At 44.3% G+C, this 27,431-nt stretch overlaps 1 protein-coding gene across 1 annotated transcript; it reads right to left on the reverse strand.

Moving 5' to 3' along the window:
* Positions 1 to 10,898: 10,898 nt before the first annotated feature.
* Positions 10,899 to 25,857, reverse strand: DESI2 (desumoylating isopeptidase 2). Its single transcript, XM_061471127.1, has 5 exons — positions 25,590 to 25,857; positions 18,655 to 18,727; positions 16,724 to 16,817; positions 15,923 to 16,064; positions 10,899 to 14,510 (listed from the first exon to the last, which is right to left on the reverse strand). The coding sequence occupies exons 1-5, from the start codon at positions 25,626 to 25,628 to the stop codon at positions 14,277 to 14,279; spliced, it is 582 nt and encodes a 193-aa protein (XP_061327111.1). The 5' UTR covers positions 25,629 to 25,857; the 3' UTR covers positions 10,899 to 14,276.
* Between the last annotated feature and the right edge of the window lie 1,574 nt (positions 25,858 to 27,431).

A 27,431-nucleotide genomic window follows, 5' to 3' on the forward strand; every position in this document is an offset into this window, starting at 1 on the left:
ATTAATACAGCTCAGTTTCTGTAAAGTTTCTAGAATCTTTTTTAACACATGCCCTGATACTTCACTAAAACACTAAGCTCCCCGAATTGTTACCTTCAAATTTATAGAGGGTATTTGTATGATGGGGGTGGAGTGGGGGGAAGAGGTCAGAGTACAGACATTGAATTTTGGCAAATGCTGGAACATCATGTAGTCAAGTGCAGAATAGTGTTATTAAATGAAACAATAAAACCTACTTTCTTGTCCAGAAAAATAAGAAATTGTTACTGTTATATAGAATCATAGAATGGTCTGAAAGGGACCTTAAAGATCATTCAGTTTCAACGCCCCTGCCATGGGCAGAGACACCTTCCACTAGATCAGGCTGCTCAAAGCCCCCATCCAGCCTGGCCTTGAACACTTCAGGGGTGGGGTAGCCACAGCTTCTCTGGGCAACCTGTGCCAGGGCCTCACCGTAGTGAAGAATTTTTTCCTAATGTCTAATCTAAATTTGCCCTCTTCCAGCTTAAAACCATTTCCCTTGTCCTATCCCAATAACAGTGTACTCACTGTATTTATTAGCACTATAAACTCGGGAAAAATAGGGCTGGAAGGGATCCTGAGATGTTATTTTGTCCAGAAATGGTGTAGAAAGTATGGACTAGCTTAAAACGGCGTACAAATCCTTTCTGCCTCTAGCATGCTTCTGGCATATGTACATCTTCAGGTCATCGTTACAAATTAATGCTTCCACAAAATACCATGTGAAGGGAACATGGAATTTAATGTATTTAATTTTTAGTCCCAATATATTATCCTGTTGGTGCAGCTTGCTTTCACATCCAGCTGACATGCCTAATCAGAGTACAGCAAACATCTGGGAAAGCTGTGATTTGGAGGGATGGGTTCCATACCTTCTATGTCTTCTGTTGAGAGTTAAGCTGGTCGGGGTTGCCTGCATGTATTTGGAACCTGAGCTGTCTGAGTAGGATAGCTATAGGTTCCCCCAAAAGTGAGGTCTTTTTCTTTGGTTTTAGATCTACAAAAGAACAATTGTAGCTGTGTTCCCTTTTCTCCAAGGGAGCTGCTGCTGGCTTCTTTGTTCATCTCCCCTTCAACTTCCAAGCCCAGAATTTGCTATGGCTTTGCTTATTCCTGGAAGATATTTGTATTATCGGAGCTATGTCTGCCTATGCTCTGTCTGCCTATGCTGTGTCTTATCTCTGGCTTTACCACATGCACTGTGGAAGCTGAACATGTATTCAGCTGTCTCTCTGCATAAGGGTGTCAGTCTTCCTGACAGCCTCTGAATTGCTGATGATTGCTGTGTCTTGCATGACCTCAGTGAGGAAACAAGACACTTTCCTGGTTGGCTTGTGACCCACCATCCCGTCCTCACTGGCTGGCTGTGTCCTTTTTGACTTTCCTTGTACCACCACCTGGCTGAGGGCTTTGACAGCCATCTTCAGAGCCCTGAGGAGCCATCGTGCATTTCTCCAGAGCGCTGGGTAACCTGCCCTCTCTGGCCTTGAGCCTGAGAAGGAGGTAGCCATGATGGCTTGTGTAGAAACCAGTGGTGGAAGACTTCTTTTATGCTGCTTTGTGAAGAGCTGACAGGAAAGGGGAAAGAATGGGTATATGGTTTGCTTAAATGCTCCTTTAAAAGGAGTTGGTGGGAACTGCTTCTCAGCAAAGGAATTTCTTTCTCCCCCTCTGTGATCAAAAGCTTTCTCTCTCTTTGCCCTGTTTCAGCTCTCAGGAGAGATCACCTATCTTTCCACTGACAGCTCCATGACTATACATGCCCCATGCTCCCTTCCCCAGTAGGGTACTGATAGGCAGAGATCTTCTGTCCCAGAAGCTTTGCCTCCTGCAAGAAAAAGCATGGAGGCATGCAGGTGTCTTCACCTCTGTCTTCCACAGGAAGGTTCTGGACAGCTATTCATCCAAGGTCAGGAGAGGCCATCAGCAACCCTTGGGCCATGTTCTCTTCCCCTTGCATGTCCCCCCAAGAATACAAACACTAGGAAACTGTACGGCTCTAGGCAAAGATAAGACAGGAGTTACAGAAGTGGTTCAGAGAAGGTGTCCAAATCCCATGGAGACTTCTTGATACCACCATACCATTCTCACTCCATCCCCACAGTGCTGAGCCCATCCTACAGATCTTGTCATCGATCTTCCATGGTTAGGAGGTAACACACTTAGTCCAGTTCAGAAACCCTCAATTTCAGTGCCTTTCTTGAAGGTCCCTTCCTGCTTTAGAAACTATTTAAAAACATATTTGAAGTCCCTCAGGCTGCTTGCCAGCAATTACTGACCAAGGAAGTTCCCACTGGGGGAAAATTCTTCCAGTTGTTGGAAGTGAAATTGTTCTCTCCTATGTGTTGCCCTCAGACAGAGGAAGTGAATGCATGAGTCAGATTAAAAAATAATATAATGAAATGCTTCTATTGTTTTATCATTCATCAGAATGCATGTATTTCATATGTGTCATTTGCTTGGTGCCTGCAGCAATTCTGGGTGTGTATCTGCCAGCCCCCGATTCTTCTCACGTTGCTGAGGATACTCAAGGCTTATTGCCATAGGACAGCAGCTTGTGTGGCAGCATCAGTGAGCTGAAAGAACACTTTGGTGTCGCAAGAGAAAGCTACAGAGAAAATGCCCAGTGACATTATCAGAAGGCCCTGTAATTGTGGTTTAGGATAGAGTTCAGTTACAGCTGTGTGATCGAAGTGTATTTATCAGTGTCTCAGACAATTTTCAGTTAGCAATTTGCACAAGATGCTCTTTACAAGGCTGATGGGTGATTTTCATGTGCTTTTTGTGCTGCTGTTGGAAAGGAACACTGGGAACCAGTTTTGAAGCTCACTGTGTCCACTCCCGTAGCGACTGTGGGTCAAGCAAATTCTAGATTGAAAATCAGCTTAAAAATTGGTGTGTTCAGTAAAAGGTAAGAAAGACCAGCCAAACTATCTGGGAGTCAGACATGGGCATTCATATCCTGATGTGAGGGTTTGGCTGTCTCAGGGGCAGCTAGAGGCTGTGAGGGCAAAATGGTTTGTAAGGGCTGTCATCCCTGAGCAGCCAGTATTGCTGCCCCTGCTGGGATGGGTCACCCAGCACAGTGAGCTGACCTTATGCTGCTATTCTCCACTTCTCTTCACGTGGCTGTCCAAACCACTTTATTGTTAGACTAGAAAAGCAATTAAAAAATGACAGCAGAACTCTCTAAACTACATTGTAAGACAGAATAAAGGAGATTTTGAAAACTAATCTACCCCTTAACTCAGTGGGTCTCTACAAGGCAGGTAGCCTTTCCTCTAGGGTTTTCTTGAGTCCCTCTCATCTTCTGTCCAGGCTCCTACCTTGTCTGCTCAGCATCAGCTTAACTTCTGACTGAGCTTCCTCCCTAAATCCTTGGTTTGGTGCAAAACCTGGCTTTTCTCATTGCTGTCGTGGACTTTCATTTACTATGGGACCCATCTCCCGAGTGTTCTTGCCCTAACCTTTTAAACATGTTGAAGCTCATCAGGAGAGTGGCTGAGCTGTTCTGTTAGGGAACACCACCCATGTGGGTGAGAGGGTTTCAGAGGAGGCAGAGTACTTGGAGGCAAATTGCTCATCCAGGATGAAAGGTAGTAGGCTGGAAAGCTGATTCCCTCACATCAGCTTCTGCCTTCCCTGGCAAGGCTTCAAAAACCATCTGGGCTTCTTCTGACGTGAGCTGGGAGGAGGGTTCAGGAGGAAATCTGGGAAAGGCTATATGATGGGAGACTTTGCTCAATCCTGCAAATCCTGTCCATGCCAAACAAGTTCCTTTCAAGTATGTGTGAGTTTTGTTACTCCCATGACAGCGATAAATCAGCTGGAAAAGCACCTTATGTTTGGCTGGATAAACCAAGAGGGACCCAGGGCCAGAGTGCAGGCAACTGGATCATACTCCGACTGTCTGGCAGCTTGAGACTGAAGAACCCAAGCCACAGCTCCCCTCTCTCTACATTTAATCACTTCCTTATATGTCACATAATGCAGTCATCTTTTGCTGTCCTCATCTATGAAATGACTGTCATGTCCTTTTCAGCTATTAATCACTTTATTGATAGGCTAAGCATACGCATAAAATCAAATCATTGGCAATACCGTGTGTCTGTTCACACTGTGTATCTTCAAATGCCTCAGTTAAGACTTCTGAGCTACATGTTTCTTCTGTAAAATACCATATCTGTCTTCTGAGGGGCTTTGTTCCTCCTTTGATGGACTATAGACCATCATGTTCTGCTTCTTAATTTAGCATCTGATTGCTTATTATTGTACTGTAAAGTTCCTTACCACTTCAGTTACATGGCTACAGTAATTAGTGTTTATATTCCCAAGGCCTGTATCGCAGCGCTTTAACACTGCATAAGGACATGAAACACTCCTCAACAGAATACGAATTGCTCCCAGGATTTCTAATTTTACATCCTCAACTTTTGTAGAGCCTTGCTGTGGGAGGCTCTCCAGAAACGGGCTCGTGGGTAATCCATTATAGTCATTTGAGTGGGTTTCACAGCAGAGATGCAGGAAAATGTTCACAGAAGCTACCAAGATCCTACCGCTTTCACTGCACCGAGGAACACGGGGACTTTTCAGTAATGAACCGTGTTTGCCGCTGCTATGATCAGCTGTCGTTTGCAGGACTTGAACAAAAATATTTGATGTCTGATTTGGCTGTCTTCAGCATTTCTGTATTTGTGCTTACATTTTTGTGAAATGTTGATGCAACTTCTGGAAACATCAAAATTCATTCTAAAAATCAATTCCCCCTGCTAGCATCTGTTCCCAGATGTTTTCTCTGATTTGCCTGATCATTACCCATTAGGAAGACTGTCCTTTCACTGACGGGATTACCTGCAGGTGCCAGCACTGCATCAAACTGAACAGGCACAGGGCACAGTCCACACGTGTGCTCTGCTGCCTTCACAGGAGGTGTGAGTCTCCATTGTGGTGGTGGGCACAGCTTCACCCCAGTGTCTTCACACCGCAGGTCTGAGCGTTAGCCACTGGCCTCTGCTACCTAACCTGGCTGTGGCGTTTCTTTTGTTAGGCTAAATGCCTCAGTATCTTCATGGACTCTTTCCAAATGAGACTTAATTGAGTAATTAAATGGAGGGAGAGTTAAGCTTTGTAAGTTTTGCATGTTTTTCTGCCAGTTACTCCATCAAAGACTGGCTTGCTTTGTTGCTACAGAGCTACTCTGTGAGGCATGACTTTGGTTTGTTCAATATTGCATGTATTTCTGAGAGTAACGTAGATGAGAGCTGGCCTATCCAAACTTTGTCTTCATACAAGACTGGTTTTCGGCCCCTCGATGGCCATGTCAAATATAAAAGTAGGCATTGAGTAAAGGTCCAATATTTGGGCAAGAGGGACGGGCAGCCTCGGAGTGGCTGCACTCATCTCTAGGCTGCCATTGCTGCCTTTACCCTCTCCACTCAGGTGCTGCAGGACAGCAGCAGTCCTCGCAGCCTCCTGCAGATCTCGCAGCCTCCTGCAGATCTCACCACACCGTTGTACACTGCTGCCTGGTTCTGCTGCCTTGGCTTCTGCGGGCCAACGATAGACTTCAGCCCTCAGAAATGGCAACAGCACTGCCTCTCGTACTGGTGTGAGCTGTACCCACCTGTAAGGAGCTAAGGGGACCAGGAGTGCCTCCTCCTCTCCCCTGCCTGTGGTTTGTGCCCTGGCTGCCCTGGCTCTTTGCTGCACAGGGCAGGCGGAGAGGTTGTCCTGGGGATACCTGCAACTTCTCTGTTACAGTTTCCATGCCACAGGCAGGGCAGTACAGTGGCGAGCCCCTCTCCTCTCATCAGCAAAGCAAATCTGCTGGCTTTAATCTTGGGCATCGTTTTCATAACATCATTTCTGCAGCAGCTGGTTTCCATGGAAACCAAGAACCGACTGGCAGTGCACAGGAACGGGGCCGCTGACCTGCTTGTCCTTCCCCAGCGCTGCGGTGTGTGGGGTTCCATCCCTTCGCCATGCATGTGCAGTGCTCGTTGCCTGAGGCAGGCAGGATCAGTCCTGAGGCCGCAGTGTGTTCCACTGGCAGCAGTGCCGCTCCTGGCCTCCTCATCCTGCCTCTCTGGGCAGTGGTTCTGCAGCTAGGGGAGGAGGGCAGAGGGTTCCTGCCTCTGTCTTCGCTCCCCTCCCACTGCTGCAGCCTTCCCAGGCCCCAGCAGTGATGGAGGGCTTCGTGGTTAGCTTTGGATGTACAGATGCCCCTTCCTTTTTGGACCCCTAACCCACTTACATGACATGTTCTGTTCACTTATTCCGCTGCTCCTAGCATACTCCTCCACGTTAACTTGTTAAACAAGTGCATTTAGAATACTAGTCCTGTATGTATTGCACTTAATTTCCAATGTTCTTGGAATTCTAACGACTACCAGAAGTATCTGCTCTGGATAAGTCTCATCGGCTTGGCGGCTGGCAGTGCCAGGTTAAGGTTATATTACCTGCTTCTGTTCAAATGCACTAGGTGCAAACACACCATAGTGCCTTTTGAGGACAATTTTGAAGAGTGAAGCCATATGAGTAGCATGAGCCTCCATTTGTGCCTATGCTGTGCCCTCATGGGACTGTCCTGCCTGGAAAGAGCGCTTTTCCAGCCACAGACCATGAAGGGATCAGCAAGAAGAGGGAGCAGAGCTCTGCTCTCTCACTGGGGGTGATGGCAGAGCAGCCACCCCAGTGTCTTGGCCTGGCTGCCCATGACTACTCCGTTGCTTGGCTACCAGAGCTGAATGTGCCCTTGGCATGCCTGCATTCTCCTGGGCCTCACCCCTGTGCCCACAGAAGGCATGGGTGAGTTGAGTGTCCTTGCACCCCATGGTGGCTGAGCTCTCCCATACCCACCCAGGAGTTTACCACAGAAAAAGCAGTTTCCACCTTCACTCTTGTTCCAAGGCTCATAAAACCACGGCAAGGTGAGCAGAACGCCAGCTTTCTGTTTAAACAGGAATATTGCTTTATGCAAATGTTATGCATACTTTCCTCACAACGCTGTGTGTTTTCAAACACTGCAGGCGCCAGTGTAGAGTTTGTTCCTTAAAAACACAGTTAAATTTAAAAGCAGCTTTAGCCCTTGGTCTGAGGGGCAACTCCCCCTCATGCTGAAGGGTCGCTTAGTGCTGAACAACTGCGTCAGGGCCTTCTTCTGAAGTGAGAGTCAGGTGATGCTATGGGCAGGGGAGAACCACAAATGGAGCCCATGAAATCCCTTGCTGGGTCTCCAAGAGCCCTCCCTGCTCTTCTGAGTGGCCACTGCTGCATGGTGCTGGCTCAGGTCCCCTCGCTTGGCGTCTGGTGCAGCACCCCAGTGCCAGAGATTTAACCTTGTGGACAGCATGTCCCTGCGGCTCTTGTTCCCGAAGCAAGGGGCTGTTGGGAAAAGAGCACCAGAGGAGCTTTTCTGGGCTGCTCGGATGGGAGGGCAAAGGTTTCTGTATTCTGAGGACATCATGGAACGGTGATGCAACCTGGAGAGGTGCTAGAGGCTGCCGGTCTGCAGGATGACTGCAGGTTCCTGTGCCTTGCTCATCTGTACTCTCCAGAGGCATGGGATGAGTGTGGCATCCCTGGTGTGAGTGGCCTTTCCACTTCAAGAGCGTTTGTGGGGCGAGCCACGGGACAGAGGCAATAGTCTGGGCCATGGAGAATGTCCTTCCTTTAAACCTCTTAACAGGCACAGAAGCCATAAGGCTTTGGAAGGGCAAAGCAGCTTAAAGCAGGCAATTGCAGAGATGAGAGCATCCTCAAAAGCTGGAAACTCCCCAAAGCGTTTCTCTGCCCTCGACTCCAAAGTGCTGGAGCTGGCACAAGCAGCCTCTGCTCAGCTGGTCATCCCGACTATCCTTGATTCTTGTTCAGTGCTTTTACGAAACTTGCCAACTCTGACATAAAAATTAATTGACCTTTACAGCTGCATTTGAGCCAGCTCCATTGCCATCAGCTCTTGCTAGTCCTCACTACTCAAATCCTATTTGCTTAATGGCATGTGAATTAATTTGTTGGAAGCTGACACTTCGCTGCAGGATTAGTTAGTGACTCTAACACGAAATTCAAGATGCAGAGCATCCCTTGGGGGAAAAAAAGATAGGGAAATTCCAGTGCTCTTGGAAATCTTAATTTTTAGGATGCTATGACTGGAGTATAGGAGAAAAATAAACTCAATTCCAGCTATTTAAAGGCTCAGCAATTTCTTCCAGTCAAAAAACGAGCAGCTATTGTGTGCAGGCACTGGGCGGGCTGGAGGGAGGCAGCATTTCCTACAGGCAAATTAGGAGTGGGAAAACCAGAACAAAACCTGCAAGCCTCAGAAGCCTGAGCAGGGAACAGAAGCCATTTTCTGTTCAACATGATTTGTATTGTCATTAGGTGGGTTTAACGGGCCTTTATTTTTGTTCTGAGAGGAAAGCCCTGGCTTTGCTTGAGCTAACAGTAATGACCGTTCAGACCTAAGAAATGCGAGGGAACCAGCTGAAACGACATTTGCTGTGTTGCTTGGGTACTCATTGGGAACAGAGGGTCTCCTCCTCACCCCCAGTCCCTTCCTGGCACTAGAGGTTGGCCATGTTTGCTAGAGCCCAAAAAACCCATCTGTGCGCTGCTCAGCAGGGCAGCGTCCCATTCACATCATTTATGTCACTGTAAAGGAAGATCCCTATTGGGCACCTGGAGCAGACCTGAGCCCCACAAGGCGTGCTTGAACCCTCCATGCAGTCCAGTCACTGGGGCAGAAGGCAAGGCTGGCATCACAGCTGCAGGAAAGGCTTTTCTCATCCAGCATAACTTGAACCCCTTCCTAACGCTCCTCCCAAGCAGAGAACCCCAGCAGTAATGCTTCAGCAACAGTTGTGGCTTCTTGAAGTCCAGTATTTGGGTGTTTCAGGCTGTGTAAAGGTGAAAGGGGATAAAGAGGTAAAAAAAAGCTCCCTGAAAGGAAATCTTGAGGGTTGAGAGCTGCAAGCTTAGTTTGAACAGCCTGTGGGGCAAACACGAATCTCCTCTCTTTCACCTTTGTTGGTGTCATTCAGAAGACAGACACTGATTTGTCCCCTTTTAGACAACTGCATGGGCTGAAAGCAGCATAGCAACCAGCAAGTGCAGCAGGCTTTCTCTTTGAGGGTTCCAACACTGACACGGGACTGCTGGTCACCGTCTTACACCTACAGAAAAAGCAGTGTGACCAGAGCTCTGCTTGTCCTGGACTGCTGCTTAGAGATGGACAGGAAAGGGATGGAGAGCGGGTCTGGTGTTTGTTAACATCCCTCTCTAAGGAGATACATATTGCCCTCTATCATCCCAAAAGCAAGCTGGAACTGTGCCAGTGAAGGAATCATGCATTTCTTTATGGCTAGATCCTGGTTTAGTTTGTGATATGCTAATTTTAGTGATCTCACCAGAACATGTGAGAAATATGGGATTCCTGTTGTAGCCCAGCAGGAAGCAAGTTGCTGGTGGAGTACACCTGCTTCCCCAAAGCAGGGCCATGGCTTCCCTGACAAGCTGTTTCCTTGACAAGTTTGCAGGTTCTTTTGTGATCTGATTCAGGTCTAACCAAAAGGTATCAGAGAAAGCCAGAAACTGTCCAATAGCCATTTTCATCGCATTGTATGAAGCACTGCGAAAGAAAACATTTGTTTTGGGTGAGTGATATGACTAAGTGCCTTTAACCATAAAACATCTTTGCCTATTGAGAAGCTCTTGCAATGACAAATAAACCCTGCATGCCTGAACTGGGTTAGAAAATTAATTTGAAACATTTCTATTTTCTTCAAGAACTGTTCAGTTAAACTCAGCTACTCACCCATTAACAAACTATGCAGTATAAGTATTCTATGTTTTCAACACCTTCCTACAAGCAGATAGGCACTCTTAGCCGCTGCATGCCACAAGTGAGTTTATCTTGAACTCCCATGATTAGTTTTAACTAATGAACTCTGTCAAATTTCCTTTCAATAGCTTACAAGTTCCCCCAACTCTCTTGCAGCTCTGCTAGTGACGAGGGACCAGCAGCAGTCAGAAAAGGGAACACTCCTGTATCTTGGTAGTTTCTCCAAAACGTGGTTTCTTGGCCACTCTTCACTAGCAGCACACACAGAGATGCCAGGCTCAGCACTGAGCAAAACATATCCCCTGCCCAGGCTGACTCCAACAGCCACAGGACAGTGCTGCAACCTACCAGTGCCCTGAATGCGCAGGCAGGTAGCAGTGGCTTAGAATCATAGACTAGTTTGGGTTGGAAGGGACACCTTCCACTATAGCGGGTTGCTCAAAGCCCCATCCAGCCTGGCTTTGAACACTGCCAGGGATGGGGCAGCCACAGCTTCTCTGGGCAGTCCGTGCCCTTGCCTCAGCACCCTCATAATGAAGAGTTTTCTTCCAAATAGCTAATCTAAACCTGAGGTTGGTGTTGCCATTGGTACTTTACCATAGGTTACGTACTTTCACAGGAACTGGCAAGGCACAGACATTACGGACTCCAGTCACCTGCCACATGGCTGCTGAGTCTGGTGCAAATCCAGAGCACAGAACTAGGCTGTTGAGCAAACATGTACGATATGCCACACAGCATCTGCAACACATCCCAAGCACACCCAGGCGTTTGGATACCCCAGTTGCTGTAGTTATCACACCAAATCTGAAAACATTTTTAATGTAGCCTATTGAAAACTAGTGGCTTTTAATAATGCCTCAAACCAAACTGCAGCTCCTGATGCCCATGTCAGAATGTAACTTGTAGTTTAACTATAGAAAATCCCTGAAGAGTTTTACAGTCCTTTGAAAGCATCTTTCAAAAGCAAAGATAAGCTTGTGTGGCACTGACAAAAGCAAGAGGTACCAGGGGAACAACATACACAGCCAATGGTCTTTTTTTTTATAAAAGTATTTTTAATAAACTGATGGATTTAAGATGCTAGACAACTTGTTGCCATGTACAGGTAACAAAAGTCAAAACTCTTTGAATTTTATACAAATACTATGTAGTACAGTAAACTTGAATACAAGTTTACAAAAAATGCATCAGTGATTATTCAGCTTGTAACCAACTTCCAACAGTGAAAATCATCATGTACCAATAGTGATCAGAATTGCATTGCAAATTTTAGAAGTAATGCAACTATGTTTTTACCAAGCCACTCTGAAGTTACTGGTGCACATGGACAGTACATTGGATTTTTTGGCTTGCTGAACAGAAGATGGCATTTAAATAAAACGACCTTGAGTTAAACAATACGTATCAAAAGTACTATCTTACAAAAAAATCAAACAAGAATGAGAAAGTAAACAGAGCAGAACCCTGAAGTGCTGATGTTTTTCTACCCGTTTTGATGGAAAAGATTCCACAGGTGTCCAGCTTTCTCACAGCATTTTGGAGTGTTCTAGTCCTAGCACAGTGTGGTCATTAGTAGACTTAAGTAATCCCTGCTTGGCAGTAATGCTGGTGAAAGGTAACTTGCTCTATTGCTAACAAATAGGAGTAACCACTGGCAGGGTGACTTCTCGGAGGTGTCCAGTGAGGCCAAGTTGACAGCACGCGACTGAAGCTACGGTACTGCTTGCTTTGATACAACACCCAACAGCCTTCAGGGTTCAGGGGTCAGTTTCCTCACAGGATTAACAAATGGATGGTTTTGAAACAAGAAGAAAAAAAAACAACCCAAGAACGCAAAACCCGTTATGGAGCATAAGACAGTATTTTCACCTGTACAGCTACCAATAAAATGAAGGTTTTTGTTACAAACTTTCCAGTCTGCTTTATAAAAAATAGTCTTAGTTTTACTTCTAAATAAAAACTGTGCTGTGATCTGTCACGTTCTTGCATTGTACATGCTGTAGTTGCGTGTGTTAATGAAGGTGTAGAGATTTGTGACCTAGCGCTCTGGATGTAGCAGAAGCCTAAAAAGCTGATTTTGGTACATAAAAGGTAGCAATGAAAATTAATTCTATTTATTTTTCCTAAAACCTAGGAAAAGCTACAGTACATTGCTAGATCAGTGGCCTCAACCCTGAGCTGAAATGAAGGACCTGCCTTGGCCAAGAGATTTAGTCACATTACTACCACAGCTGTACAGCAGACACAAAATAACCTGTCTGCAGCCTGTTCCCTCAGCTGTAAGTAGTGTGAGATTCAGTTCTGTTAATGCTTGAGAGTTCACTGGAGACCACCATGTTCATTTTCACTACAGGAAAAAAAAAAAGGAAGGAGAACTCAAAGTTCAAGTGAAAAAAAGCACTCAACAGGTAGAGTTGTCAGTATGTCCAGCTTCTGGAGACTAAGAACACAGCTAGTGGTATACTTGTCAGTTTTCAGCGTTTCCCGCTTGGTAGAATTGATTATTAAAGCACGTACCAAACTACAATCGGAGAGCCATCTATTATTATCCCACTCTTCCCAGAAGGAGACTCCCTTGATTTCCCCTCACCAGAACTGAGTACCCCTCTGTACCTACACTGCATCACAGAAGAAGAATGAAAATTTAAAGACTGTATGACATAGGATTCAACCTACCAACTGCTAGCAGAGAAACTCCCACTTGCTTTTAACTTGAGTAAGAGTTGGCAACTGTGAGAATTCTTACTAGGATACAGCCTACTGCACCTTCCTGTAGGGTTAATGGCACCAGCTACCTATGGCTAGGAGCATTCATCACATGAAGCATTCTTGCCTTCTAAAAGGCTAAGAGGACCTTTTTCTCTTTTTTCCTTTTTAAATAGCAGAAACTGTAGAGTCAGTATTTCACTTAATGGAAATCCTAAACTCAGCAACATATCAAAAGTAAAGCTTGTAAGCATCACCTATACCTCTAGTAATGCACACTTCTTTGTGAGCTGATCAGTTTGGGTTTTGTTAGTTTAAGGCAGCAAGTCTTACAAAATACACAAGCTCACCTCCCTCCTGTTTGTGCTACTGTATCCTTAGGTGCACAACAGAACCTCACTAATTCACATTAATGACTGGAAGAACCATTAATTCTCTTGGTACGTGAACAAGAATAAGGCATTCCATTATATATTCTCATCACTAATTATAATTTAGCTCTTATTATAATCTACCAGCAAACATACTTCTGTCTTTTAGAAAATAGTATCTCTTACCTTCCGATATAATTACGTGTGCGGATTAGTGGGTTCTGCTGTGTAAACACGCAGGTGCATAAGCAATTTTCAGGTTTTTCTTCATTACATCTGACAAGAAATTTAGTGCCACAGATAGAGACTGTGGGAAAATAAATTAGGGTTTCTTTATAATTTGTGTGGACACGCACAACTGGGCAGTAATTTATAGCTCAAAAAAAAAGGACGGGAATGTTTACAAACTCAAATGAAGCAAAATCAGCAGCAGAAAGCAACACCATTCCCCAACCATAAAGGGCTTATTTACACCATTCCAAACCATATGCAACAACAATAACAAAAAAAATAAAATACAAGTGCTGCAATATGTAAGTTTGAAATCAAGTAAAGCAAACAGTGAAAAATTGTCTGACGCTTCTAACATGATATTTATGTGTCTAAATCCTGGCTGAAGTGGACCGTAAATATAGAAGATAAGATGCAACTACATGGCCAATTTAAAAAAAGAAAGGGATCAATGTGCATTGTAATGAGAGAGAAATCTCCCTTCGTATGTGCAAAACCCCACACTTTCATTAATGTAGAGGTCATACTTCCAGTAACAGACCTTGGACAAAACCAGTCTCCCTGCATCCTGGAATCTGCCTGTTTACATCAGCCACTTCAAGTGCACAGTACCCTGTTCACATATCTAGTATTCAGCAGTTTCTGGCATTTCTCAGAAATTTAATGTTCACCTGCCTTAAATCTTGAAACAAAGGGGAAAGTTCATTCAGGGCATCATACCACTGCTTCTGAGCTATACTAACAGTTAAATCAAACTCAAATTCTCTCTTCTTCCGTGGTGCCAGGAGTCCTTACAGGACTTGTAAACAGCAGTACACAATACTGTAAACAAATAATTTAAGTTCTGCTTTATACAAGATGTTAAGCTAACCCAGGTCTACCAAACAGGTGAAAATGAAAAGGGTGGCTTCACACAAAATCCTTCCCTTTTCTCCCAGCAATTATTTTCACTACATAGGTAATCCTGAGCTGAAATAGGGTTTGGAGAGCCTTTTTTGCATATAAAAACAGTGTTCTAGAGTCAGCTCTCATGTTCTGTCAGGAAGTCAATTGCTGGAGAGATTAAACTGAAGTATTTCAAACCATTTGTTACTTTGGAGGAGGACTTATAATTTGGTGTGGCGTCCAGTTCTAGACCCAGATGCTGAGCTTGCCAAGGAAGCTGATGCGGCTGCATCCTCAGCTTCCTCCAGCTCATCTTGTAGCTCCTGGCTAACACTAGACTGGAGGGCTGCAGGAGTTAGCCACTCCTTCGGCAAACAGCTCTGGAGAAATGGTATACAAGAGCTGAAGTAGGCAAGGCGATTCACCCATCGTGGAATCTCTTTTCCACACAGAATCTAGGGGGAAAAGGAAAAGGTTAGTTTGTCTCCTGGACCCAGCACTAACAGAACTGCAGTACTGTAAATAAAAGCAAAGGCTGCATTAAATACTTGGGTTTTACCATATGTCAGCCATTAAATGGTCGTGTTGTCACTACTCGAGAAGTGATATGGTTTACTTAACTACCTCCATATTCATTTCTGGTATTACTTACTCCAGTGCAAATCTGGAGAAGAATTATAGCTAATGGGAGCATAAGTGCTGCTCAGTTACAGCAGAGTAAACTTGTAATTACATCCCTGGTTTTATAGTCAGTTTGGACAGCAAATAGCATGAGATGTAAAACACAAACAACATGACTGTGTGGTTGAAGAGTATGGCATAAACCTGGCCATACAGGTCAGATTTCATGCCAACTGCAGCTTTGCCTCACCCTACTTACTTCTACCAGCACTGCACTTCATAGAATCACAGAATGGTTTGCTTTGGAAGGAACCTTAAAAGATCATCTAGTTCCAAGCAGAATGACAAACCAAATCATGCCAGTAACATTTTCAGTCTACACAAAACACATGCTATAAATTAATTGTGCTAGTAACTATTTTTTTTTCTTTAAAAAAAAAGGAACAACTAAATTTGATGGAAGTTCACCATGGCAAAAAAATCGCCATCCCTTTCTTGGAGTGCTTCAATGGACATTAGGACACATTATGACAAGCACAGATTGCCAACTAACATTAAAAATCACAACTGCCATTTCCCTCTTTGTCCTGGATTACTTGTTCCTGAGCCTTTCCCTTGTGTTGCTACACATGTGAGCAATCAAGCATTCGATCACACTGGCGAGTTGATCAAGTTAAAGCTGAGGGGGAAAAGCAAAGCCCTTTCAACTCCACAGTCACATACTTTGTGCAATCACTCAGGTATCTACATGACCAGGGTGCAGGTGCTGGCAGAGCAGTAACTTGCCAAAAGCTGTTCAAGCAGAAGATTAACACTGCCTGTGAAACCTTGATGCCTTTGTTATTCTTTAACAGTAGGCCATAATTTTAAACATTATTTTCAGTGTGATGGCTCTGTGGGGAAGTACTGATACAAATAACATGTAGTTCTATCTTCAGTAGTTATCTCTCAAGCATCTGGAATGATTTTGAAAGCCTATTAATACTCGATTTACTAGGTCTCTCGATTAGGAATACAGCCCTGCTTGAACACAAACAATGTATGACAACAATATATATAATTTTTGACAGCAAAATCTTGTGCTTTGGACATAAGCACAGATAAAACCTGAAAAACAGTGACATTTCCCCAAGGTAACAGAGATAGGAAGTTGGAAACTAGGCCAAACATTCCAAAGAACAGGAAGGACATGACATACTGCAGCTACCTGGGAAGCACCTTTCTATAGACCTTCATGTTTGTTTACCTCAGATAAAGCTGAAGAGAAGTGATTGCAGTTTTTGTGCATTAGGTGGTAAGCATTTCCTTTGAATTCTTTTCCAAGCTCTTCTACTATTTTTTCTATGTCATCTTCCATAAAGTCAGTACTGCCTAGAACCACAGCCTCTCTGGAAGAGAAAAAGAGTAGGTGATCAGGCTTCCACGATATGATGGATTACTGTTCATACATTACTCAAAAATGGCCCCAGTGTGGGTGTTGAGATCTTTCTGCCCTCCCAGAACAATAAAGGTTCTTTCTATTCTCCTTTACAACACCATTTTCATCTTTATCATGACAGATTATTTCCTTGCCAACTGTCCATCTGTAACTCACTTAAGTTCTTTGCAAGTTAACTCTGACAAACACTGGATGCAATTTTCCTCTCCTCTCCAAAAGATATTGTTTCTAAGAGATAGCTGAGGACAGGCAAGAGCTTGTAATGCAGGGAAAGGTCAAGGCAACACTCTTCAAATTTCTCTTTGCATAAAAATTTCACTACCTTGAAAAAGTTACCCTATTCTATATAATACATGAACAACAAATCTAGCCACAAATCCACATAATTTGTACACATTTAAGGAATGCAATGGTATGCTAAACCCAACATTCTTTGCTGTACACACTATGCTGTCTCATCACCTTTGTCCATCTATCATTTCTAAGTAAACACTAATTTATCAGAAAGAAATCCTCTAGTATCATTCAACATATCTATATTAAAAAAAAATGCAACAAGTTGTCTTTTTAATATGCCTTCTCAAAAGCAAGAAAATAGCTTTTTCTTACTTAAATTTAAATGTTTCTCCTAGCTCAGAAGCATTTCCTGGTGAAATTTCAAATATTCCAGAAAAAGGGTATGGATGACCACCATAGGCAAATTCTGAAAGAGAAACCTCAGATTTAACAAACATGGCATACAACAACAGTAAAGAACAGCAGACCTCACTGACTGGAAGATCACAAGGATCTAAAGCTAGAAACCAGACATCTTACTTACATGGGTAACAAATGCAAAGAGCTGGAAAAGAACAGGTTTGTTAGTTACCAGCCAACCTAAATGAAGACTGACAGGAAATTTCCTACATCAGTGTACACGTTTAACTTGAATAACTTTATAGTAAGTATATATGGTTTTCCTTGTATAAGTGAGGATTTACAAGTTAAATTGTAAATCCTACCAATGTTCTTTATACATACTTGTTCTTAAAAGTCCATTTATATGTTTATAGATTCGGGATTCAAAGTACTGCATCCTCAAAGGTCTGATGGTGCTCCTATTCTACAGCTGTAAGAGTGGCAGCGAGTAGTGGCCTTCTAATTTCTTGATTTGCAAGAGTTCAATTGTGCCAAGTTCTTCACTATAACAAGAAAGTAAACCAGTGCATGCTCCTGAAGTCTGCACGTAGCATCTGCTGGCATAAGCATCTACACTACATGAAAATATGATGGTGTGCTTTAGCTTCCTTCTGTGTCTATACGATAACACAGCACGCCACACCCAGAGTGCAATAAAATGCTTTAAGCATGACTTCATGCTTCCGTTCCTCAAAACTCTTGTAACACATCATCCAAGTCTTAGCATTCAGTTTTGTGGGCAATCTTTTTTACAACAGGTTAATAAATAAAGTTTGATGTACTTTGAAAAATGCAAGTCATTGTTTTAGCAGGGCTATGACCTGCTATATGAGAAAGCTGTTGTAATCTGAACAGGAAGGGAGGCACATGTATTTGGCACAGCTCAAGAACTAGATTTCAGGCACAGCACTATCAAGAGTCAGGTTTTTCTGGTTTGGATTAAAAGAAATTAAAAAAGAGTTTCAACAATAAGTATTGTGTTTTGTCAATTTGTTGCTCTGGTAACACTTGCAAACACAGGCACAATGTGACCATTATAGTAGCTGAAACATCTATAGTTTAAGCTAACTTTGTGCAGTGTGGTCTTTGGACTGCTTGTCACACCTTTTGCTGCCTCCCCTCACCTCCACACACATTCCCAAAAAAGAACCGGAGTAGATTTTTTTTCTTGAAATTGACTACATTCAGCAACTATCACCTCAGAACATCTTCATAGTGCTAGGCTTGAACACCTCAGACCTGGGCCTTCCCCCAAGAAACACCTCGGGGGAGCAGTGGGGATTCAAGGTGGCCTGAATGCATCAGGAAGCTGCATCCCCAAAGTACAATCTATTTAGCAAAATTGCTGTAATTATCACAAGCGTGTCTTTTGTGAACAGCATGCACAAGATGACTCTTAAAGAAACTGTCTCTTTAAAACAAACCAACCTACCCATAGGAACAGACAGTTTTTCTTCAGCATCATGCACTTTTGTGTGCCTACCTTCAACAAATTATTGTTTCTGTAGTTATAAATTAACTCCTTGCACTAAGTGCTGGCAGAATACCAAGGAAACAACTCAACTATGCTTATATGAAGCATATATTTGTTTTAACAATAGTCTTTCAAAGCCTAAATAAAGATTTCTATGCCTAGCTGAATAAACACACTTTTCCATAGCTGCATAGCTCTACATAAGAATCAAGATGACTACCATATTATTCACATGCAAGGTCTTTCTAGATGCAGAAGAGATGAGAACTTTAAGAGAAAACTGATGAACAGGTTTCAGGAGCCAGACTTCCCCTGCTACCTGAAAAATGTTTTTCTGAATAGCAGCATTACCAGAACAAAGAGTAAGCTATGTTTTGCTTGTACGTACCTCGGCCATACACCTCTATGCCTGAATGGAACACTCCAATTCCGAGGGAAGAAGTATATTCATTCATCCAATACTAAAAAGAAGGAAGAAAACAAAAAAGACTTTAGTTTCCAAGACAGAACTGTTTTCTGATAGCAGTGCGAGATGTATTTGTCCCCCACATCAAAAGCATAAAACCCTACCACACAAAGTGAAACTGCACAAGCCATTTAATGGGAACAGAACATGCCATTAAAATCCCCTAACTGCACACAGTGAATTAACTCCATTAGGTTCTACTCCAGTGTTTCAGTTCTGTCAATGCCTGTCAATCAAGGAGAAACCTGGGAGAAATTCAGATCAACTTTCAATTTGTGAACAAGTTACAGGCTGCGGAGTGTTCCACTCGGAGGAATGCAGTCAGTGTGCAGGGACACTTTTTTTCAGTTTGTTTAAGTAACACCAGAACATAGGACTGTAACATACACACACCAACTGTCATTCATAGCAGTGATCACACTTCTGCTTACCACCAGATGAGCAGGAGACTCACTCAGAGATATGCAACATGTGCTGAAATTACCTTGGTATGTTTTGTCTAATTCGTTTAACTGGAGGTCATCACTGCAAGAAATCAGGTTCTCTCCAGGCTCCTGATGTATGTCTTCATACATCAGGTGTAAGTCTTTTGCATGGATCTAATATATCAGTTCTATTGTAGCCAAGAGATAATAGCTGCATTTCAAAAGGAAACAATAATTATTTTTTTTTTTTTAAGGGAGAAAAAGAGGGAAGAAAAACCCTTCCCTTAATGCTTTCTCTTTGTTTTTGAAAGCAGCAGCAGCAAGCGCCTATCAAGAGCTAACTATTATGCTCAAGACCTTAAAAATTCACAGAGGTCTCTAAAGGAAAAACCTGCCTTTGGCTACATCACCACTTTCAAAATCTCCGTCTCCACGCAGTAAAAATTTGGAAATGGCACATAATTTCAAAAGGAGCCTCAAACAAACGCTAAAAAAGAAAAAAAAAAAAAAAAAGAAAAGCCTCAGTTGTGTCCTGAAACCTGGAACTGGCAAGAAAAACCTCTCAAAAAGACAATAAATCTTGTCAATTTTCAGTTTGTCAGTTACTTCAGGAGTTGCACTTTTTTTTCCTCCCAGGTCACTTGGTCTCAAAGGACACTGCTGTGAACTTCTACAAAGCAGACTTCAAAAAGTCAGCTGACAGGATAGGAACTGAGGCAGTACCCCAGCAAATGAGTATTTGTTTAGCAAACAGGAAAAAAAGAAGCTAAGAAGCTAGCTTCTTTGCACAACCTGCTGACATAGTGAGTGCTTTCTGATGCGCAGTCACTATTAAAACAGCACAACTCACGATAAAAAAGGAAAGGTCACAGGTGTCATACTTGGTTAAGATGGGATCACTGGAGTTAGTACATAATTTATAGGACCATTACAAACATTATGGCGTATAATGTGCATTTCTGAAAGCTAGTTTTCCCCCAATAATAATGATACGCTAAACTTTGGACTGAGAAGCTATTCATGAAAATCAAGACAAGTTAAATGGCAAAAAGAGCAAGTCAGGCCAAAAGTAACAAATTTTCAGGCCCAAGACATGGATCTATTTGGCTTTTATGGTCATCCTTACTCTAACTATTTCTGCTGAAAATTCACAATTGTGCTAGCAGGCACAGGACGCAAATGATAATCTGGACAACAAGATGCTGAGGATTTGATGTTCTCTTCCCACAGGTGGCTTGTCTGTAGAAATTGTAAACATGAATTAGCTGAAGACAGATTTTGTTCCTTGTATTTATCTGAAATTAGGGCTCACTGAAATCTGTGGATAAATTTTGCTTAAGACTAAACTTTACCCTTTGCTTTAATTTCTGGCTTTGTGAATGCATCACTATGTTAGCTAGTGGGGTATGGATGACTACACTAAATTATCATCTTAGTCTATTTAAAGGGCTCAGCAGTTCTTTCCCTCCTGCCCCCAGAAAAGGGCAGAGCTAGCCTGCATGATGAAGCTAGATCCAGAAATACACTGGGTTAAGATTTACTCTGTGTAGAAAGACACAGAACAAGGAGAAAACAAGTAGAGAAGGAAGGAGAACAACATTAAGATTACCCAACTGACTTCATGGGTTTGTGAGCATAAAAAAAAACCACGGATTCTGCTCTTTGAAGCAGAATCAAAGCCACCAGGAAAACAGAAGAGTTACTTCAGCATAAACCTCTTTCAGTTCCGAAGCCAGTCCTATCCCACATCTCACCAGCTGACCACTTGAAAATAGTTTTAGACTGATATTTATAGTCAAAACCGTAGGCACATTCACCATACAGTTTGTCAGCACAGGAAGAAAGTATGTTTGCCTAATGAGAACATGTATCCAAATGAGCCTAATCTAGAACTGAGCTAGACAGGGACCTGGTGATCTAATTTATCCTTTCCTGGACACTGAATTGGCCAGAAAACTCTGGGCCTGGCCTCTGAATTCCAAATAACCTACACATCACATACATGCTGAATCTGTAAATGCCAAGCGAGGTTATCGCTGCTCTCTGGAAAACTGAATGGAAGTTACTTCTACTGCTTATGGGCTATCTTGTGTAATAGAGCCTAGTTTGTTACCACACAGAAAAAAGAGTCAGAAATTATTCACGCTCCTTTTCTCCCACAACACCAACTGCAAGGTGTAGGGAGAAGACTGAAAAGTGGGTCACCAGCCCCCCCTCATCAATCCATACAGAAGCAGACCAAAAGGACGGAAAGCTGCTCTAACAAGGTGCTCTGCAAGTCCAGAGCTTTTCAAGTGTGCACTCCTCCTTGCTGGAGCCACCTCAATACATGGGGCTTGCTAGCCTGCAACAACTGAGAACTGGAGACAAATTGAACACATTAGCAGCTCTGGAGGAAGTGCTTAAAGCAAGCACTTCACTTAATATTTCCAGTAAGAACAGAATAGGTTAATTGAAGATAAAAGAATTTCAATAAAGCAGAATTACTTTCCCCTTAGGAGTAGTAATTATATTTAATTATTACTTAATCTGAATGAGCTATTGGTAGGTTGGTCACATTTTCTGATTGAATAAAATGCCTTATCCCACCAAAGAAAGAGATGCAGGACAAATGCACCTTGAAGTATTCTAAATTTGGCTACAGCTGAAAAAAAGATATATGACTTACAAAATAAAGATTATAACTTAGCTGACATCTGTATAGCTTGCTGGTGCAGTAACACGCTGTAAGCCCTGGAATCCCAGAAGCTACATCTTTGATTTTATTACACAAACTGGATTCCCTTCATTTAGTCTTGAATATGACTTTTTCCATAGTAGAATGTATAGAAGACACACAATCCCATACCCTCAATATTTTGCAGCAAGTCAGTCTTGCAAAACAGGATTTCATGTTTAAGACAACTATCAGAACAAAAATATTAGAGAAGTATTTTTCTATGAGCACAATAGTCATGTCACTGAAATGAAACACTGATCCCAGAGCTTCACAAGTATCTTCTTTACTTTCTCCAGAGCTTTCACTTATGTTAATACTTTAGATTGTTATAGCCTTATTTCACAAGGGGAAAAAATAGGATGCTACTTTGGGCACAAGAAAGCTAACCGCTATTTTTAGAAGTCTATAGTCAAAATGAAATCATGAAGTACTCCAGTTCTCAAAACACAATACATTAAAGCCTTCACCCTACCCTTTTAATAACCATATTTTCAAAGACATGATCTGCAGCATGTAAATATGCCCTTAAGCTTCTCTCCCTCTGTAAAGTTACCAGTACTTGAAAGGCCTTCTTGTACAACACATGCACGCCTCCTTGCCCGTTGGTTTTATCAAAGCTTTCTGCTTTTTGAAGCACTAAGGACAATGGAAGGGTATACGCTCCAAACCAACCAACTCAGCGCTACTGTAAGGAGTTTCAACAGTGGCAAGGTCACCTAGTATTCCCCTGCATACCTAAGCAGCTGTCTGGGAAATGAAGCTGGAGTTAGCACTCAGGTTGAAATAAAGATGTTCATAGAGAGTTGCAATTGTAGTGAGAGTTGATTCTGTCAACCAGGTGACTAGCAGTGGTCTCTTGTTCCAAAAGAAAAACATAAAATCCATACCCTAAAACACAAACACCCCCCCCCCAACCTCCCTCAAAGTGACATAAAATGTCAGAAACAAACAGTAAACCTGCTAGTACCTCAATACATAGGTGGTAGGATTTGATGAATAAATGGAACTTCAAAATGGCTATAACAAGACTCTTCCCTTCTCTCTTAGTGCCCCCAAACAATACTGGTTGATTTGATTAACCAATTTCAGCAGGCTGTCAACATGCTCTAATGTAACTGCGGTGCAACACGGAAGTGAGGCTTTAGTTTAAGCTCCTGCTTCAAGCTAGTTTAAAACAGACCTAGAACACCGTTTAGCAAAAGAGTCTGAGGCAGCATGTACATCAACAGTGTCTTTCAGACACCGTGGTAACCTCAGTTTTTATCTCCAGTTTAAAGGAAGTCTGTCTCTGTAATGGTCAATGGTACATCATTCTAAAACAACAAACACAACTGAAGTAGGATGTAGAAATATTCTGCTTAGTGGTCTCAGCTTACACTATGTATCATTTGTGGTGATGCACAGCTTCAGCAACTACCAGGACTGCAGACCAATGCACAAGACCGCATCTCTACGTGCAATCAAACATCTGCAAATGAGTGTGCATGCTTGCTTCTTTTGGAAGGCAAGCTGCTTCCACAGATGGTGACTTTAGAGACTATGCTACTTCTTGATGTAGGCAGAGCCCCACTGATCACAACAGGAAAACCAACAGCCCCCAACATGTCCTAAGGGAAAGTATGACACTAGCTTTTATGAGCACAACCTTCCTGTTGCCCTCTTTCAGCCCTCTCCCCTCCTGTCAACTCTCAGCCTTCCTAGGATATTTGGAGTAAAACTGATCCCAGCAATTCAACCCCAGATGAAAAAGAAAGGAGGATACAGGTTGCAGCAAAGAAATCTTAGGAGCAAGAGATGAAGGAGAACCATGTGAATGAAAGAGTAGGCAATCACAAGAGAAAAAGAAAAGGCATGCTGAAGTCACACCCCACCAGTGCTATCATTATAGTGAAAACAGAGTTTCCCAGAGAGGCCATGGCATCACCTTCCACACAGGCACTTACACAGGGGACAGTCCCCCTTGTTAAGTTCTCACAGCCTGCCTGTGAACTGGCCCAGACACCTTGCACAAGCTAAACAAGTCTTCCCAAGAACACTGGATCTTCCATCATTGTGAATCAGAAGTGTGTAAAGCCTTAACTTCAAAGATACTATCTTATGTTACAAGTCCTGAAACTGAAGTCCTACTTCTTTCTCTGTACAAATATTTATAAATATGTAACCCCACCTCTTTTCATGCCAAAGAAGCTTCTCCAACATGTATTTATGAACTGTAGTCCAGAGAAGTCATATATATCCGTGCCACAGAGCACCATTCCCTCCTTAAGTCTAGTATAAGGCACAATGACTTTCTGTCATATCAGCAACATGTATGAGCTCAACCAGGTGAGCAAAGATCCCTTTTTTTTTTCTAGGAAAAAAACAGTCAACAGACTGCTCCCATCTCCAGTCTCCCCTCATTCTCTAGAGTGAAGGAAAAACAAAGTAGAAGTAACAGGTTCTTTTCACTGGAGAAAGAACTTGGGACAAGGGAATGTGTCCCAAGTTGAAAAAGAGAAAAGAAATCCTTTGACAGGAACATTGATTTCTATAAATATTGTTGTGAAAGAAAATAATGATAAGAACCAGGCTAGTTCATATAATCTCATCTATAATTTTAATTCCAAGCCAAATAGCTCCCTATTGGTTGCTGTTAAATATCCTAGCATTTGAGCCTTAGTAATCCCAAGCAAACAAGCTGCATTTTCTGACAGCAGTCACTGACTCCACTCTGTACCCTTTTAAAACATCAAAAGGTCAACTTAAATGGTGATGGAAGGAAACCTACCCGAACTAAGCTAAGTAACACAAACACAGTTACCTGAAACTAGCTGTCAATCTTACTGTCCCCCTATCAGCAGACTCAGAAAGTGGTCAGAAAACTAGTGCTACTTGTTCTAATTTCCAGTGACTGAAAGGTATTAACGGATAATATTTTCTTAATATTCCTTACCCACACCTCCTGCTCTCTGCAGGTACTTATACCTCATTTGTTACCATGGCATTTGAGCAGCTTCCAGCTGAACCTAAGACAATACAACAGTTGCTGTAGGTGTCACAGAAGGGAGGGAAGGTGAGCTCATAGGGCTGCAAATCAAGCTGGAACAATTCCTTTATTTCTGCCAAGTTGCAGCAATACCAAAACTGTTAAAAAATTCTGGTCTAGGGGAAAAAAAGCATGTTACTGACACAACACTGTAAACCCTCCTATCCCTACAGAGATAGCAGTTATCCCCAACTACCATCCTGAGGGTCAGCCGGCCACTCTGATGGCTTTCAGGAGCAGGAAAGGCAGGGCTTCTCCCCTGAGGTGCCCTGGAAGCAATAACGGAGAAACAGCTCGGGGTCATTCGCGTTTCGCTACCCACCCGTAGCAGGGGAAGAGCTTCCCCCCCGACAGGGACCGGGTCTACCCGGCAGTAAAACACCCGTCCGGGCCCCACAGCAAACTTTTGCTGCAGGTCACAGATCATATACAGAAACCGACAGACTTCCCAAATAACAGCCCTCTTCCCCCCACCTCCCGGTTCGTTGTTTCTCTCGGCCCCGACCGAGCCAACTCAGGCGGGGACAGGCAGGGGAAGGGCAGGAAAAGTTTCCTCCGCCGCCCCGCGGGACGCTCTGCGCCGCGCTCAGCCCCTCAGAAGGGCACGGGGCCCTGCCCGCACTAGCCGCCACAGGTGCGGGGCCGCGCTGCCTGCCGCGGGCCGGGCCGGGCCGGGCAGGACGCTCACCATGTCGTAGACGTTGAGGATCACCAGTTGGTTCGCCATCGCCGGCGGCCCGCGGGCGCCCCCCGCCCGCTCGGTCGCTCCCGCTGCGGCGGCGCTGCTGCTCAGGCCGGCGGCGGGGCGGTGGGGACCCCCGGAGGCCGCTTCCTCCTCGTCCTGCCTGTTGCTGCGAGGCGGGGGGGGGCGGCGGGCACCATGGAGCCGCCGCCGCGGAGGGACGGGGCCTCGCCCCCGGCACACGCGCTCAGCCCGCGGCTGGCGGCGGGGGCCGGGCGAGAGCCCCACCCGGGTGGCGGTGCCGGCGGCGGGAAGGGAGGGGAGAAGGAAGTAGGGGGTGACGAGGAGGGGCGGACTCGGCGGCCGGGGCGAGGCGCAGGCGGCGGCGGCGGTAGCGCGCGCCCTGCCCGGCCCTGTCGCTGTCGGCGCCGCCGGGCGCGCGGGACGGCCTGCCCACCCCTCCAATGGGCGCAAAATGGAGCCGCGCGAGCCCGCCCCCGGCCGCCGCGAGGAGCGGGGCGGTGGAGACTACAGCTCCCGGCGTGCGCCGCGCCAGGCCAGGCCAGGCCAGGCCAGGCCGGCAGCCGTGGGGCGGCCGGAGTGTCCCGGTGAGGGTGCCGCGCCGGCCGGCAGCGGGTAGGGCCGCGCCCTGGCCTCTTTCACGTGTGCTGGGCTGTGGCGGGCAGGCCTGTTTCACGCGCCTACGTCCACGGTGCTCGTTTCCAACGGCAAGAAGGTCCGGTCGGGCCGTGTGGGGAGGGTTTGCAGGCACCGCCATTTTATGGTTCTGTTCGGTGAAGCAGGGGAATTAGAACTAGCTTTACACAAGTAGCGTTTGAGTGTTCTGGACCTGCAGGTAGCCCATGTGTGGTTACTGGTGAAGCCATTGGCGTTCCTAAGTCTGCAGACACCATAGAGAGTAAACTAGTTGTATAACCCGGTGGTATGGTAACCTTATATATAACCTTGTGGAGAAACAGCAAAGCAAAAATCCAGTTGGCAAAAGCACCAGCAGCAGTAGAAAAGATGCTTTCCCTCTGCCAGCGGATTGGAGACAACTGCCCCTTCATAGCACTTTGGAAAAGGTGTGGTTCTCAGCAGGCTGTGGATGTGTTCTGGCGACCGAGATGCAGCTGGAAGGAGGATGTACCGCCCCAGGGGATCCTGGCTGCCACTGTCATTTCTGGCTGTAGGTATTTAACCCCTCTTTCTCAGCTAAAGCTCCTGTTGGCTGCTGAGGGTATGAACCTGTGGTTCATCTTGGCCATATGTGGGAGCACTCTACAACTATCTGAAAGGAGGATGGAGCAGGGAGGTGCCTGGTCTCCCAAGAAACAAGACGTAACGGCCTCAAGGTGCACGAGGGGAGGTTTAGATTGGATATCAGGAAAATTTATTCACTGAAAGTGTGATCAGGCATTGGAACAGGCTTCCCAGGGAAGTGATGGAATCACTGTTCCTGGAAGTGGTCAGAAACTAGCCCTTAGTGACATGGTTTAGTGTAGACTTGTCAGTCCTGAGGTAACAGTTGATGATCCTAGAGGTCTTTTCCAACCTAGCTGATTCTGTGATTTGATGTTGGCAGTGATGCCTTACTTTGCCAGCAAAACAGTAAACCCGTGGACCGCATGTCCGTAACTCCTTTGGACCATGTTCTTCATCTGCTCCTTTAGCTGGCAGCTAGGAAACAAACTGATAAGCAGTAAACTAAAAGTGTTGTGAGAAGAAGTTGCTTCCATATTAGGGAATACCAAGGAAAATATGAATGCATCTTAAAAACAGCAGGGGTCAAACCTCTTACGTGGAGAGATAAGGACTCCATTTCCAACTAACAGTATTCATTAACTG

Source organism: Pezoporus flaviventris, unplaced genomic scaffold, assembly GCF_033815535.1.
Source record: "Pezoporus flaviventris isolate CSIRO_AGI_PZ_B2104156 unplaced genomic scaffold, CSIRO_AGI_Pfla_v1 ptg000066l, whole genome shotgun sequence".
In the NCBI taxonomy this organism is placed as follows: Eukaryota; Metazoa; Chordata; class Aves; order Psittaciformes; family Psittacidae; genus Pezoporus; species Pezoporus flaviventris.